Here is a 13,913-nt window from a genome sequence, read left to right on the forward strand (position 1 = left end):
CTGAAGTTCTCCCTGTCCACCAGGGGAGACCAGGCTTAAAGTTCTGAAACATGAGACACCTCCTGGGGGCAACGCCAGTGAGGCGTATTCAGGACTCAAAATCGTTTCTAATAAGGCATTTTGAGGGCCCCATGCTGTCTCCGTGAAACCCCAGAATTTCAGTAAAGGGGCTTAGAGGTCTGGTTGGAAGAGGGGTCTTGAAGCTGCGTTTCCATGTAACTACGCTAATTTTTCTTAGACTGCTTCTTGTTTACTACATGAGCTTGGAGATTATGGGGGGCCGCTAAAGAACCACTCGACACCCTTTGGTGCCACGGCCCGCGAGGCTCTGAGCCCCTGCCTGGCCCACACGGGACCACAGGAGGGCGCCCGGGCGCACAGAGTTGGAGTGAGGAAAACTCGCCGCAGCGCGGGAGGTGGGGACGCTTCAGCAGGTATTTAAGGTATTTAAGCGTCCCCGTGAAGGCTCGGGGGTTGGAAGGGCGAGCGGGCTTGGGGAGTCCGAGGAGAGGGAAGGGGGCCCCGGCTCAACCTCCATTCGTTCAATATTTACTGAGTGTGTACGAAGCCGCCAAGCAGACACGGGGAGGAAGAGAGATTTCCGAGAGGGAGGGCTACTTACTGGCATTTCTAGAGATATCACTATTTCCAAAACCCTTTGAGATCTCGTTGGATCCGGGCGTCCGCCAAGTGGGCGTTCCAGATAAGGCAACTGAGATCCGGAAGGGATAGGCGACTCCACCACGTCAGGGACGCCCTCAGGTTGGAGGTCCCCGCAAGAAGCGCGGCCGGGTTGCCAGGGCGCCCAGCCAGCTGAGGCTTCCGGGCTGCCGGGTCTGGGAACCGCTCACTGGTTACCCCGGCGACCAGTCGGCTGTCACGTGACGCGGGAGCATGGCGAGATACCCAACAGGCTTCTGTAGTCAGGCGGCCGGTCACGTGTGGAGGGCTTGCAGGCCGGGACGCGTTCCCGCCGGCTCCGGTATCACATGACCGGCTCTAAGGCAACATGGCGGCTGCCGCGGTGCAGCTCCAGGACTGAGCGACAGCGAGTGCAGTGGGCTCCTACCTGGGGTGAGGCGTGGCCTTAACGTGGGATGGGGGATCGGGCCCTCCGCAGCCCTCCCCTGTGCCCGACGCCACCTGAATTCCACAGGCCCCCTCCGCGCGGTGTGTCAGCTGAGATGGGGAGGCGTGACAGGGCCCGGGTCTCTTCCCAGCCATGCTGTGTGTTTCGGAGCAAGCTCCTACCGGTCTCCGGGTGCACTTCCCTCGCCTGGGTTCCCTCCATCTTCCTTTTTCCAGCTTCCTCTCTTTGCAGGTGAGATCGTCGGTGGGACCGGAGCGCGGCCGGGCGCGGCCCCCCGGGACCATGGCCGGGTCCGACACCGCGCCCTTCCTCAGCCAGGCGGATGACCCGGACGACCGGCCGGTGCCCGGCACCCCGGGGTTGCCAGGCTCCATGGGGAACCCGAAGTCCGGGGAGCCTGAGGTCCCGGATCGGGAGGGGCTGCGGCGCATCACAGGCTTGTCTCCAGGCCACTCGGCTCTCATAGTGGCGGTGCTGTGCTACATCAACCTACTGAACTACATGGACCGCTTCACCGTAGCTGGTAGGTGAAACTTCTGGGTGGAAGATAACAGGGAGAAAGGAAGGGGGTCCCGTGGGTGGAGCTGCTTCTCCGGCCTATCCCTGCGTCTCTTTCCCAGGTGTCCTTCCGGACATCGAGCAGTTCTTCAGTATCGGAGACAGCAGTTCTGGCCTCATCCAGACCGGTGAGTAAGGGCAGCTCTGCTTCCTTTAGTACCCCAACTGGGGCCATATGCTGGCCTGCCTGCGACTTCATTGATGGGGTTTAGTGGCCAGAGCTGGGGGTGGTCATAGCCCTGATTTTGCTCTGGGCCGGTCCTGTTCAGCCAGGACACCACATTTAAAGAGAGAGTCAGTTTAGCGTAGAGGTGAAGACAGACCTGGGTTTAAATCTCAGCTCTTCCTTACCGTGCAAAGGTAGGCAAGGCATTCAACCTCTCTAAGCCTCATTTTCCTTGTCTATAAGATGGACCTAGTAATAACACAGGTCATCTCTGAGGGCTGATGTGAGGATTAAATGAAATGCCTTTGAAGTGCCTAGTGCAGTGTTTGGCACATGGTAAGCACCCAACAAATCCTGGCAGGAGAGGGTGTCTGGAACAGAGGTGAATTTTACTTGTTCAGAACTCTGGGGTTTGCGGGAGAGGCAAAGCCAGAGCCACGGCCTCTTTTCCTTCCTTCCCTCCTTCGTTCATTTCTCAAACGTTTCCAAGAACCCACTATGTGCCAGGCCCTGGAGGAAGTGACGAGAACAACTATAGGACTTTGCCAATACCTTTTATGTCCTTCGTCTTGTAATCCTTACATCAGCCGAGGACTAGGTGTTATTATTCCTGTTTTATAGAGGAAGTGGGTAGTGTTATCTACAGTTTGTAAAGAAACTGAGGCTTGGAGAAGAGTTAAGACTTGCCCAGGGTCACACAACAAGTTAGAGGCAGAACAGGAATTTGAAACCAGGTCTTGCAGTGTTCTTTTCTCCCCACGGTTCCGGGCCATCATATGAGGAACTGGAGGTATTTAGGGGGAAGTCTGGAGCAATGAGAATGGGATCAGAAGGCAAGGTCTGCAGACCTCTGAAGAGTTGCTGAATTAGGGAAAAAGCAGACCTTTCTAGGCAGCCCCGTTTATTCACTTTTTCATTCAGCATGTTTATTGAGCACCTGTTTTGTGCTAGGCTATGTGCTAAGTGATAGAAGCGCAGTCATAGCCAATACAAGCAAGGTCCTTGCCTTGGGAGCCGACTTCTGCTGTGCACGAGGGGGCAACAGTCAGTAAAACCCTCAATTAAAATGAAACAGTTTCCATAGTCATAAGTGCTATGTAAAAGGAAACAGTAAATATGTGATAGAGGGGGACCAGATATGTGGTGGGCTGGGAAGGTATCTGAGCTGCAACATTAAGGAGCTAAGTTCTGCAAAGCTCAGGGGAGAGGAGAGAATGTCCCAGAGGGTACAGCAGCTGCCCGAACCCCAAAGATGGTATTGACCTTGGCATTTGGGCCATTGGGATGCAGACAGAGGAAGGGAAAGTGGGTGGCCGTGAGGTTGGAGAGGTAGGCAGGGGCTAGATTGGATGGGGCATTGAGGGCCAAAGTTATGGTGTTTGGAGTTTGTTCTTGGTTAGGTGGGAGGAAGTGACAAGTTAGCAGGACCATCCATTCTACAATGGAAGGTGTGGAAAGACATTGAAGATGGGGCTGGACTGTGCCCCTAGCAGGAAGCTCTGATGGGTTTCAGGGTTGGGACATGTAGGTGGTGTGCAGTCAGGGAGAAGAAGGTGGGCGTCTCTTTGCTTTAGTCATTCTAGCTGGGGGTGGGGTAGGGGCACGGGCACTGGGGCTGGGCTGTGACTCTCTCCTTCCCCCCAGTGTTCATCTCCAGTTACATGGTGTTGGCACCTGTGTTTGGCTACCTGGGTGACAGGTACAATCGGAAGTATCTCATGTGCGGGGGCATTGCCTTCTGGTCCCTGGTGACACTGGGGTCATCCTTCATCCCCAGAGAGGTGAGGCCCCAAGCCAGCTCCTGCTTCTGCCCACCCCCACGCCCCCAGTCTCTGCCGCTGCTCCCGGGAGTCATTTCAGACTGGGCCTAGAGACCTCTGCAGTTTCCTTGGCCTATGCCATCTTATACCCCCTCCTGGCCTGAGTTAATCTGCCCACCCCACCCCCTTTCCTTTTCTTCTAGAACCTTCTGTCCATCCCCTCTTCCCTGACCACTGACTCCTTCCACTCCTTCCACCCTATACCTAGACACTCATGCTTCTCTGCCATGGCAAAAGCCTTTCCTAGACTGCCCCTCTCTCCCTCTTCGCCTTCCTGAAAGGCCCCCTGGATCCCTCCCTCACCTCCCACTCACTCCTTGTGCCCACTGCTCTGGGACCCTGCTCTTTCCAGAGTCTGCAGCGTCCTCCTGGTGCTAGATCTCTGGAGCCTCTGGCGCTATTGACCCACTTCCTCCTTCCTGAAACTCTTTTCTAATTTCTGTGACGCCACACTCTTCCAGTTTTCCTCTTGCCTCCCTGGCAGGTGCTTCTTTGCTCTTTTGAAGTCTCCTCTGTCCGTTCTCACTGTGCCCAGAACTCTGTCCTCAGCCCCAAGACCTACATGGGTGATGTACCCATCCTTAGCTTCAGGTGTCTTTGGTAGACAAATCATCTCCCACCTAAAATTATTATTCACCACCAGGGTATCTTATTTAGACCTCTTATTATCGAGTCCTCACAATAGCTATGTGAATAAGTTGTTATCCTCCTTTTGCAGATGAGGAAACTGAGGCTCAGAGAGGTTAAGTTACTTTCCCAGAGTCACAGCTAGTCAGTGGTGGAGCCGGCATTCAAGCTCAGGTCTGTCTGATTGTAAAATCCAGGCCTCTCCTGCCGTCCCTGCTTCCTCTCCGGAGCGGGCTGGCGAGGTGGCCCGGGAGGCCACTGCAGGGCAGGGCGCCACCTCTCCGCATCTCGTTCCCCAGCGTTTCTGGCTGCTGCTCCTGACCCGGGGCCTGGTGGGGGTCGGGGAGGCCAGTTACTCCACCATTGCCCCCACACTCATCGCTGACCTCTTTGTGGCCGACCAGAGGAGTCGAATGCTCAGTGTGTTCTATTTCGCCATTCCGGTGGGCAGGTGAGGGGGCCTTGGGTTGGTGGGGAGGCTGATGGGCCTGGCACGGGGGACTTGACTGACTGGCTGTCCCCTCTTTTCCCCCTCCCCCCACAGTGGTCTGGGTTACATTGCAGGCTCCAAAGTGAAGGATGTGGCCGGGGACTGGCACTGGGCTCTGAGGGTGAGTCTAGTCATGGCCTGGGGCAAGTCAGTGCCATTCTCACTGATCCCCCTTTCCTACCGTTAGACACTCCCTTTTTGAGGCAGTGCTCACTCTGCAGGAAGCTGGCTGCCCTCACCATGAAGCCATGTGCTAGACAGAACTCTTGCTTGCAGGTGTTAGAAACCCATTGTAAGCCCCCAAAAGGGACTGTATTGGCTTTCTTCTTGGAAAGTCCCAGGGTGAGCTTCAGGTAAAGCTGGATCCAGGCTCCCACACCATCATGGGAATTCAGTCGTCCTCTTCTCAGCTTTACTTTCCTGTGTGTTAACTTCATTGTCAAGCATATGAAAGCTCCAAATAGTTATCTTCCCATTTAGAAATGTCAGCACCTTGGATCCTTGAGCTGTAGTGCTGGGACGGTGTCTGATTAGATGAGTGTGGCTCACATGCCTACTGTGGAATCAGTCATCGAGGCTGGGCTGGGTAGCAATACTCTCACTGGCCAAGCCTAGAATCCTCCTTGAACGATGTGGCTTGAGAGAAATTGGGGGAGTGGTTTCCCAAACGAAAATTAGGATGCAGATACCAAAAAGGAAGCAAAGTTAGGCTTACAAAAATAGGGTGGCCCCTAGTAGCAACACCTGCCCCCCACTACAGGTCAGCTTATTTGAGCAAGCATGTGGGTGTTCGAGGTCTTGGGGCCCGAGTTGTCCATACACACTCACTCTCCCCAGCCCCAGGGGTTGTGTCTACCTGTCCTGAAGCCCACTCTCTCCCCAGGTAACACCAGGTCTAGGAGTGGTGGCTGTTCTGCTCCTCTTCCTGGTAGTACGGGAGCCACCGAGGGGAGCTGTGGAGCGCCACTCAGATTCGCCACCCCTGAGCCCCACCTCGTGGTGGGCGGATCTAAGGGCTCTGGCGAGAAAGTGAGTTTAGTCCCTTTCTAGACCGACATCTGAGGCCCCTGGGGAGGCCCTGACATCTGAGATTTCAGTGGGCATGTTCATTGTTTTCTTTTCTGCCAACTGGCACACCACAAGGCCAGGAATTCAGTCACAACTGTCCCCGTGTTTCAGCTTCTTGAATTACAGGCCCAGGTCCTGGGAGCCAGGATAGCCTTCATGTGGTCCCAGTATTCTGATCTTCCTGAAATAAGCTAGACTGTCCTTTTCTTGGCGGGGACTGGGCATGTGGTCCCACTCCCCATTATGTACAGAGGCAGAGGGGAAGGGCTCCAGCCCCCTCAGAGTCATGTTGTCATTGCTGGTGGCTTCCCATCTGCCCGTTCTATCCTCACGTGCCGAGACCCTGGGCAAGAAAAAGAAAAATAAGCCAGAAAGGAGGAGAGAGGCCCCTCCTGCCTCAACACCTTGGTGGAGTCTGACTTCTGCCCTCCCAACTCTCTGCAGTCCTAGTTTCGTCCTGTCTTCCCTTGGCTTCACTGCTGTGGCTTTTGTCACGGGCTCCCTGGCTCTGTGGGCTCCTGCATTCCTGCTGCGTTCCCGTGTGGTCCTGGGGGAGACCCCACCCTGCCTTCCTGGAGACTCCTGCTCTTCCTCTGACAGGTAACCAGAGGGGGCTGGGCTAGGTGGCCTGCAGGTGGCAGGGGTGGAACGAAGAGGGTCCATGATTCACACCCAGGCACGGAGTTCCAGTCCCAATTCCACAAGCTACGTCTTCTCCCAGAGTCTGTTTCCTGGTCTGGGAAGCACGTGATGGGATGACGCCTGCGTCTCAGGGCTGTGTGACCTTGGGGTGCTGTGCCGGGATGGACCCGATTGTGGGGGCGGCTGGAATGGGCTGTCTTCCTCTTCAGGCCATGGGGGCCAGCCTGGGGGCTGTGCAGGCAGGACTGGCCCCCATGCCCCTTCCCCACCCCCTAGTCTCATCTTTGGGCTCATCACCTGCCTGACCGGGGTCCTGGGTGTGGGCCTGGGCGTGGAGATCAGCCGCCGCCTGCGCCACTCCAACCCCCGGGCAGACCCGCTGGTCTGTGCCGCTGGCCTCTTGGGCTCTGCGCCCTTCCTCTTCCTGTCCCTCGCCTGCGCCCGTGGTAGCATCGTGGCCACCTATGTGAGTAGCTGGCAGGTGACAAAAGGGGTGCTCTGGGTCCCCAGGGGAGGAACAGTGCATCAGGGCAGGACTGGGGTTAGCCAGCGTGGTGGTTCCAGGCCTGCTCTCGGTGCAATGCCCAATGCCTGGTTTTGAATCACAGCTCTGGCCCTTCCCAGCTGTGTGACACTGAGCAAGCAGCTTAACGTCTCTGTGCTCAGTTTTGTCATCTGTAAAATGCAATTAACAGTAGTGCCCGTATCACAGGGGTGTGGTGATGATTAAGGAGTTAATAGAGGAGCCTGGGATGGGTGCACACCCGTGTGTGGCCTTGGTGTGATAGGACCCTACCCACTCCTGTGCCCCAGATTTTCATCTTTATTGGAGAGACACTGCTGTCCATGAACTGGGCCATCGTGGCTGACATCCTGCTGGTGAGTAGCTGGGCAGCTCCGTGGTTAGCCCAGAGGCTAGTGCAGGAGGCCTCACCGGCTCTAGACTGTGGCCTCCACCCTCCTCAAAACCCAGTCCCAGGCTGACTGCAGGGTCCAGCCCACAGCCCTGGCCTGCCCTGTGACCTCGTCCCCAGTCACACCTCTGACCCCAGCCTTGGCCCTGACCTGGCCCCCTGCCCCAGCTCCCAAGAGCCCCACTGAGCTCCTGCTCCCCCTAGTACGTGGTGATCCCCACACGACGGTCCACCGCCGAGGCCTTCCAGATTGTGCTGTCCCACCTGCTGGGTGACGCTGGGAGCCCCTACCTCATTGGCCTGGTGAGCACTGCCCCTCGGCCGGGATGGGGTGGGGAGTAGGGGACCTGGCACGGGCTCTCCTGCCACTGCCCGGTGGCCCGAGCCTGGCCAGATCGGAAGCTCTGGCCCCTTTTAGGCGTCCGTGTCCCCTGTGCTCACCTTCCGTCCTCAGCTGGAAGGGAAGGATTTTGTCTTGGGAGATTCTACCAGTGAGGCCGGGGAGGACCTCACCTTGGTGGCCCAAACTGTCCTCCCTTTTCCAGGCTCCATTTTCCTTTCTTCCTGGAGTTTGGGGGCTCCTCCCTGAGTCTCTCCCTGACTCCCCTGCCCCCCCATATCCTGCAGATCTCTGACCGCCTGCGCCGGGACTGGCCCCCCTCCTTCTTGTCCGAGTTCCGGGCCCTGCAGTTCTCTCTCATGCTCTGCGCCTTCGTCGGGGCGCTGGGCGGTGCGGCCTTCCTGGGCACCGCCATCTTCATCGAGGGCGACCGCCAGCGGGCCCAGCTGCACGCGCAGGGTCAGTTGGAGGCTGCACCCTGCCCAGCTGCTTGGTGCTGCCTGTCTGTCCGTCTGTCCATCTGTGTCCCTCAGTCCACAGTTCTCCCTTTATTCAGCTTTGGGCCTGTCTGGGTCCACGGGTCCAGTGCTCTTTGCTGCTGCCCCATCTGTGTTCCAACGTCTGTTTGTCCCTGATCTGGCTTTGTGTCTGTCCACTCAGCCCTGACTCTAACCCTTCCCCTGCAGGTCTGCTGCCGGAGGCAGGGCCCGCGGATGACCGGATCGTGGTGCCCCAGCGAGGCCGCTCCACCCGGGTCCCCGTGTCCAGTGTGCTCATCTGAGAGGCCGTTGGATACCTGTGTGCACATCTGTCAGCAGTGGCCCAGGGCTTGCCCCACGGGGTACATGGACCTAAATGTTTGGCCTGGCCCAGCTTCCAGGAGGGACCATGGGCCGTGTCCCAGCTCCCAGACACTACATGTGCAGCCCAGGGGAGGAGGTGGGGGTCCAGAAGCAGAATCCCCTCCACAGGGGCAGCCCCAGGGCCTCGGTGCTATTTGTAATGGAATAAAATTTGTAGCCAGACCCCAAGAGCCTGCTTGAGTCTTTCTCTGGGTGCTAGTGACCTCTGACCTCTGGACTGTAGGGGATGCCCTGTCTCTACCCCCAGGGCTTCCGGGGACTGTTGGGTCTCATCTGTGGGGCCTTGGGTGAGTCTCTGCCCTTCTGGGCTGGGTGATCGAGAGGGAGGACTGCTGTCCTCTGAGCTGTCTCTGTGTGACCGTGAGTCATCCCCGTGCTTCCCCGGAGCCTGCCCCTGCTGGCACGCAGGCCTCGGGGAGGTGGGGGTGGGCACGGCCCTCTGTACCTCACTATTCCCACTGCCGGAGCCTCTCGGCTTGCTGCCTCCCCAGCCCGTGGACGTGGAGGCCACAGCTGCTGGCCGGCCTGTGAGGGTCTCTCCCCCTCCCCCGTGACTTGTCCCTTGTCCTGGAGGCCAGCAGACCCTCTTGAGAGCCTGGGGGTGGCCCCTTGGGCCTCCCTCTACCCCCTCCCCACTGGCTGGGTGGGGGTGGGAAGGGGCGGGCGCAGCCAGCTGAGGAGCCCGATGATTTCCTGCCCTCACCCGGCGCTCACCACAGCTTCCTGCCACGGGCAGAGGGGAGGCAGGCGCCAGCGAGGGGCAGGTACGGCGGGGGTGTGGGGACTGAGCAGCGGGTGGCTGGAGCCCCGAACTCCAGCCCAGGGCCTGGCCTGACTGCCCTGGGACCAAGGGCTCCCACAGCCAGCGCAGACCCCCACTCAGCCCATCTAGAGAGGGGGTCCAGGGACCCCCAGGGCGGGGCAGCTGCCTCCCCATAGCACCCCAGCCTGCTGCCTCCCTGGCCCCTGTGCCCCACTGGGCCCAGTCCTCTCCTTGCTGTGGCTCTGCCCTTGAGGGGCCCGTGGGGTGCAGCCAGCCTGGTCCGAGCTCTCCCCTGCAGATGGAGGGGGCCGTCCTGGTCCCCTACGTGCTGGGCCTGCTGCTGCTGCCGCTCCTGGCCGTGCTGCTGCTGGCCCTGTGTGTGCGCTGCCGCAAGTTGCCAGGTGAGAGGGGAGCTGGCGGTGCGCTGGATGCGAGGGCCTACCGACAGGGCCCTCACCCGCTCCGCTTTGTCCACCCAACGCTGTCCCTGCCTGTCCTGCTCCCAGGGACCCAGAACCCCCTGGGCTCTAGCAGGCTCTCCCCATAGAACCCCCTTTCTGCCTCACCGGCCATCTCTTTCCCAGGCTCGTACGACAGCGCCTCCTCAGATAGGTGAGTCTACCCTGTCCCCCTGGGGTTCTCCCTCGACACCCGCGGTGGGACGGGGTTGGGCCTCTCCCGGCCCCACACCCAAGCTGTGTCTCTCCCACCAGTTTGAACCCAAGGAGCATCCTGATCAAACAGCCGTGTGAGTACATGGAGGGTCCCCCACCTTGGGTGTAGGGGAGAGGGTCCCCTGGCATGTGAGCGAGAGTGCACCTTTGTTCAGCGCCCCCCTCCCCGCCCCCGGGACTGTCCACGTGGCCTTGGCCTGAGCTGGGCTGGGGGCAGATGGGAGCCCCCCGGGTGTGTCCAGGGCACGGGGGTTTCAGGGGGTTAGTCTGCCCTTTGAGGCCTTGACCAGGGTAGGAGCAGGATGCCTGGAGTCCGTCCTTCAAGCTTGGTTCTGTGTCCTCAGACACACCTGCTCCTTGGCCGCCTGCCACCCCCTACCCGCCTGTCAGCTCTTACCTACCCCCGAGCCAGCCGGATCTGGTCCCCATCCCGTGAGTAGCCCCTGAACCCCTTCCCCTCCAGCTCCTACTCTATCCCCTTACTCTGGCCTCCTTCCCTGTTGCAACTCCTCTTGCTCACCCCCTGAGCCCCACCCAATGCATGACCCCTGACCTTTGACTCCCAGAAGATCCCCACAGCCCCCCGGAGGCTCCCACCGGATGCCGTCTTCCCGGCAGGATTCAGATGGTGGTAAGTGTCCCATGTGGAGAGGGTCTCTGAGGGCTGGGGCTGGGTGGAAGATGGACCCCCCCCCCACCGCCTGAGCTGACTCAGTTTACCTCTCGCTCTCTCCTGGAAGCCAACAGCGTGGCGAGCTACGAGAACGAGGGTACGTCCGGAACCTTAGGTGCCCAGGTGGGGTGGGGAGGCTGGGGCCTGTCTCACATTAGGTGACCCCTATATTATTACCCCCAGAGCCACCCTGTGAGGACGCAAACGAGGATGAGGATGACTACCACAACAGCGAGGGCTACCTGTGAGTGTCCAGGTGGGAGGTGGGTCTGAGGCCAGCCAGGGTCCTTGCTCACCTGCCTGTTACTTCCTTTCAGGGTGGTGCTTCCTGACAGCACCTCGGCTGCCAGCACGGCTGCCGTGTCAGCTCCCGTGCCCAGCAAGCCTGGCCTGCGAGACAGCGCCTTCTCCAGTGAGTCCGGCGGTCCTGGCCCCTGCCACCTTGTGTGACATGGGCTCCTTACTCGTCTCTCTCCGGTGATTTCTTTCATGACTGCTACCCTCCTGTCCTCTTGGATCTCCCTTTTGGGAACTACTGTCCTTCAGATATTGGGCTTCCTGCTCTGCTTCTCTGATTTTGTTACTTTTTCTCTTTTCTTTCCTCTCTGTCTTTTCCGTTTACTCTTTAAGAGATTTCCTTGACTTGATTCTTCAACCCTCCTACTAAAATTTCATTTCTCCTGTCCGAAAGCTCTTTCTTGGTCTCCACATGTTCCTTTTTCATAGCCTCCTGTTCTTGTTTCATGGAGGCCATATCATCTTGTAAATCTCTAAGGAATTTAATTAGAAGCTCTGTGTGTGTGTGTGTGTGTGTGTGTGTGTAAGTTTTCTTCTGCTTCCTGTGTTGTCTCAGTTTCCTTTGAGCTGCTTTTCTGCCTTCATCATGGTGTCATTCGCCCGGTCGCATCCTCTGAGCTTGCCTCAATGTCTGCGGATCCTGTTTTCTGTTTCTCTCTCGTCTCTGCGTATACTTGTCCTGGGCTATCACTTCCACATTCTGGCTTCATTTGTCATCCAGATACCCAATTTGCCACCTCTCTCCTGAGCTCCAGAGTGTCTGTCCACGTGCCTTTTTCATGCTTGCATTCATCCATTCACTTACCGGGTGCCTCTGCTGGGCTGATACCGGGGACGTAACAGTTAACGAGGCCGGCTGTAGTGACAGCGTTCATTGAGGGTCTCCTTCCTGCCCCGCTAAGAGTCTTAAGTGTGTTAATTTATTAAACTTCATGGTTCCTGGGAGCTCTTGGGCCTGCTCCTGCCCCTGCAGTGCTCAATTGTCCCCTCTGTGTGATGGCAGGGGGTTATTTGTTTAATAGACACTTGCAGCACCTACCAGGTGACAGGCCCCGTTTTCCTATTCTCTGCTGTAATCCTCACTACAATCCCATGAATCCGGGACTGTAGCTAGCCCCATTTTACGGAAGAGAAAGCTGAGGCACAGAGAGCTTAGGTCACTTGTCTGAGGTGACGTGGTTGGTTGGTGCTGGAACTGAAGCGGCCTGTCTCCAAAGCCCGCCATGTCCACGTGCTCATGGAGAGACCAGGTGACACAGAAAAGAACCACATAACGTGGACAGTGATGGGTGCCACGGGGGCTATGACAGGACTGGCTAGGCAGTGGCTGACGGGCAGGGAGTGGGGGCCAGGGCAGGCAGCGCCTGCTGGGCTGAGTGTGTCCTCTCCCTCCACACATGCCACCAAACTCTTGTGGCCCTGAGCTGCCCTCTGTCCCTGCTCCCCAGTCTGGGGGCCGTGCCAGAGTCTGCCATCTTGTGACCCTCCTGCCCCCCCATGACTCCGTTCACTGTAGCCAGCCCTCTCTGTCTGCACGCCCGCGTTCCCGTCCAACCACCGTCGCTGCCAGGCTAGCGTGCTCTCGCTGCATCCTGGGGGGCTGATGCGGGGTGTCTGCCCTTGGGGAGCCCTGGACACCTGAGGGTGGGGGGTCTCTGGGAATCTGCGGCTGAGGGTCTCTGGTAACAGTGCTGGGGTCGGGTGGGCCCCGCGGCTTTCCTGCAGTGGAGTCCAGCGAGGATTACGTGAATGTCCCCGAGAGCGAGGAGAGCGCGGAAGCATCTCTGGGTGAGTGGCCGGCGCTCCCCATGCCTGCCCTGAACCCCTCTGCCCTACTCCACTCTTGGTGTGGCCTGACCCCACCCTGGGACAGCCACATCCCTCCCCCTATGTCTGGGGGTCCTCCTGCCCTCTCCCCCTCAGTGTGGCCTGCCCCTTTGTGTGGCCATCTCTTCGTCTGACCTGTCCCCACAGATGGCAGCCGGGAGTACGTGAATGTGTCCCAGGAGCTGCCGCCAGCAGCCAGGACCGATGGTGTGTGGGGTGACAGGGGTGGAAGCTGCTTTGGGCTTGGGGGGATGGCCTGCAAGCTAGAGACCAGCCTCCTCCCCTCTCCCCTCATAGTGACCCTGAAATCCCAAGAAGTGGAGGATGAGGAGGAAGAGGGAGCTCCAGATTATGAGAATCTGCAAGAGCTTAACTGAGGCCTGGTGAGAGGCCCTCCCCACCCCGGCCCTGCCTTCGGCCTGCAGGCTCTTCTCTGCCCCTAGAGGAGCCCCCTCCCAACCCCTGCCCGCCACCTCAGGCCCATCCTCTGGGACGCTGGGTGCCCTGCTGGCGCTACTGACCTGACCCCAGGACCCCTCCCTTTCTCCCCTGCCCTGTTGTGTTTCAGCGTGAGGCCGTGTCTGTCCTGGAACCAGCCTTGCCTGGGAGGGCTGAGCTGGGCAGCTGGAAGTGGCTCTGGGGGGCCCCACTTGGTGCCCTGCCCTGGCTCCAGCCTGACAACAGTTTGAAAATTTCCCCCGTAACTTATTGTCACCTTGGGGTGCAGTCTGTGTTCCCCCAGCAACTCTGCACCTTCTGACGCAGCCTGAGAATGAACTACCCTGTCCCTAGCCCTGTTGTAATAGAATAAAGGCCGGCGTGGTCTGGACTGCTCTTGGCTTTGGGGAGCCCGTGGGTCAGACTGGGCCTGCGGGCCTGCGTGTGTCTGTGTCGAGTGTCTGTGCTGAGCATGTCTGTGCTAGTCTGACCCAGGGAGCATCGGACCTGTGCGTGCGTGTGTGTGTGTGTGTGTGTGTGTGTGTATCTGTGTGTGTCCATTCTCCAGGGGGCCCCGTGCTCCTGACGGCCCTGGCATGTGAGTGGCAGCAGAGAGTGGCTGGGACACTCACTGAGTGAGGCCTTTTGGCTCAGGCTGGCACT

The 13,913-nt window shown here is 58.9% G+C and overlaps 2 protein-coding genes and 1 non-coding gene across 4 annotated transcripts; all 3 read left to right on the forward strand.

Moving 5' to 3' along the window:
• The first annotated feature begins 987 nt into the window (after positions 1–987).
• On the forward strand, positions 988–8,740 carry SPNS1 (SPNS lysolipid transporter 1, lysophospholipid). Of its 2 annotated transcripts, none has more exons than XM_069486754.1 (13): positions 988–1,321; positions 1,409–1,613; positions 1,711–1,776; positions 3,459–3,595; positions 4,561–4,712; positions 4,806–4,872; positions 5,635–5,780; positions 6,264–6,419; positions 6,738–6,927; positions 7,275–7,340; positions 7,580–7,678; positions 8,003–8,174; positions 8,402–8,740. In XM_069486754.1, the coding sequence occupies exons 1-13, from the start codon at positions 1,223–1,225 to the stop codon at positions 8,494–8,496; spliced, it is 1,650 nt and encodes a 549-aa protein (XP_069342855.1). In that variant the 5' UTR covers positions 988–1,222; the 3' UTR covers positions 8,497–8,740. The 2 variants fall into 2 exon arrangements, with proteins under 2 accessions (XP_069342855.1, XP_069342856.1); XM_069486755.1 differs by having other exon boundaries at positions 988–1,074; positions 1,322–1,613.
• LOC138394937 (small nucleolar RNA SNORA57) lies at positions 6,017–6,165 on the forward strand. The gene has a single exon (XR_011235446.1). It is a non-coding gene; the product is annotated as a small nucleolar RNA SNORA57 (small nucleolar RNA).
• Positions 8,741–9,605: 865 nt separating the features above from the next.
• Positions 9,606–13,597, forward strand: LAT (linker for activation of T cells). Its single transcript, XM_069486756.1, is given in 12 exon segments — positions 9,606–9,742; positions 9,926–9,953; positions 10,055–10,089; positions 10,360–10,447; positions 10,582–10,646; positions 10,756–10,845; positions 10,848–10,932; positions 11,006–11,100; positions 12,711–12,773; positions 12,960–13,019; positions 13,110–13,195; positions 13,381–13,597. Coding segments are annotated over 11 exon segments (792 nt in total). The 5' UTR covers positions 9,606–9,639; the 3' UTR covers positions 13,190–13,195; positions 13,381–13,597.
• Positions 13,598–13,913: the final 316 nt, after the last annotated feature.

This window comes from Eulemur rufifrons, chromosome 14 (genome assembly GCF_041146395.1).
Source record: "Eulemur rufifrons isolate Redbay chromosome 14, OSU_ERuf_1, whole genome shotgun sequence".
NCBI lineage: Eukaryota > Metazoa > Chordata > Mammalia > Primates > Lemuridae > Eulemur > Eulemur rufifrons.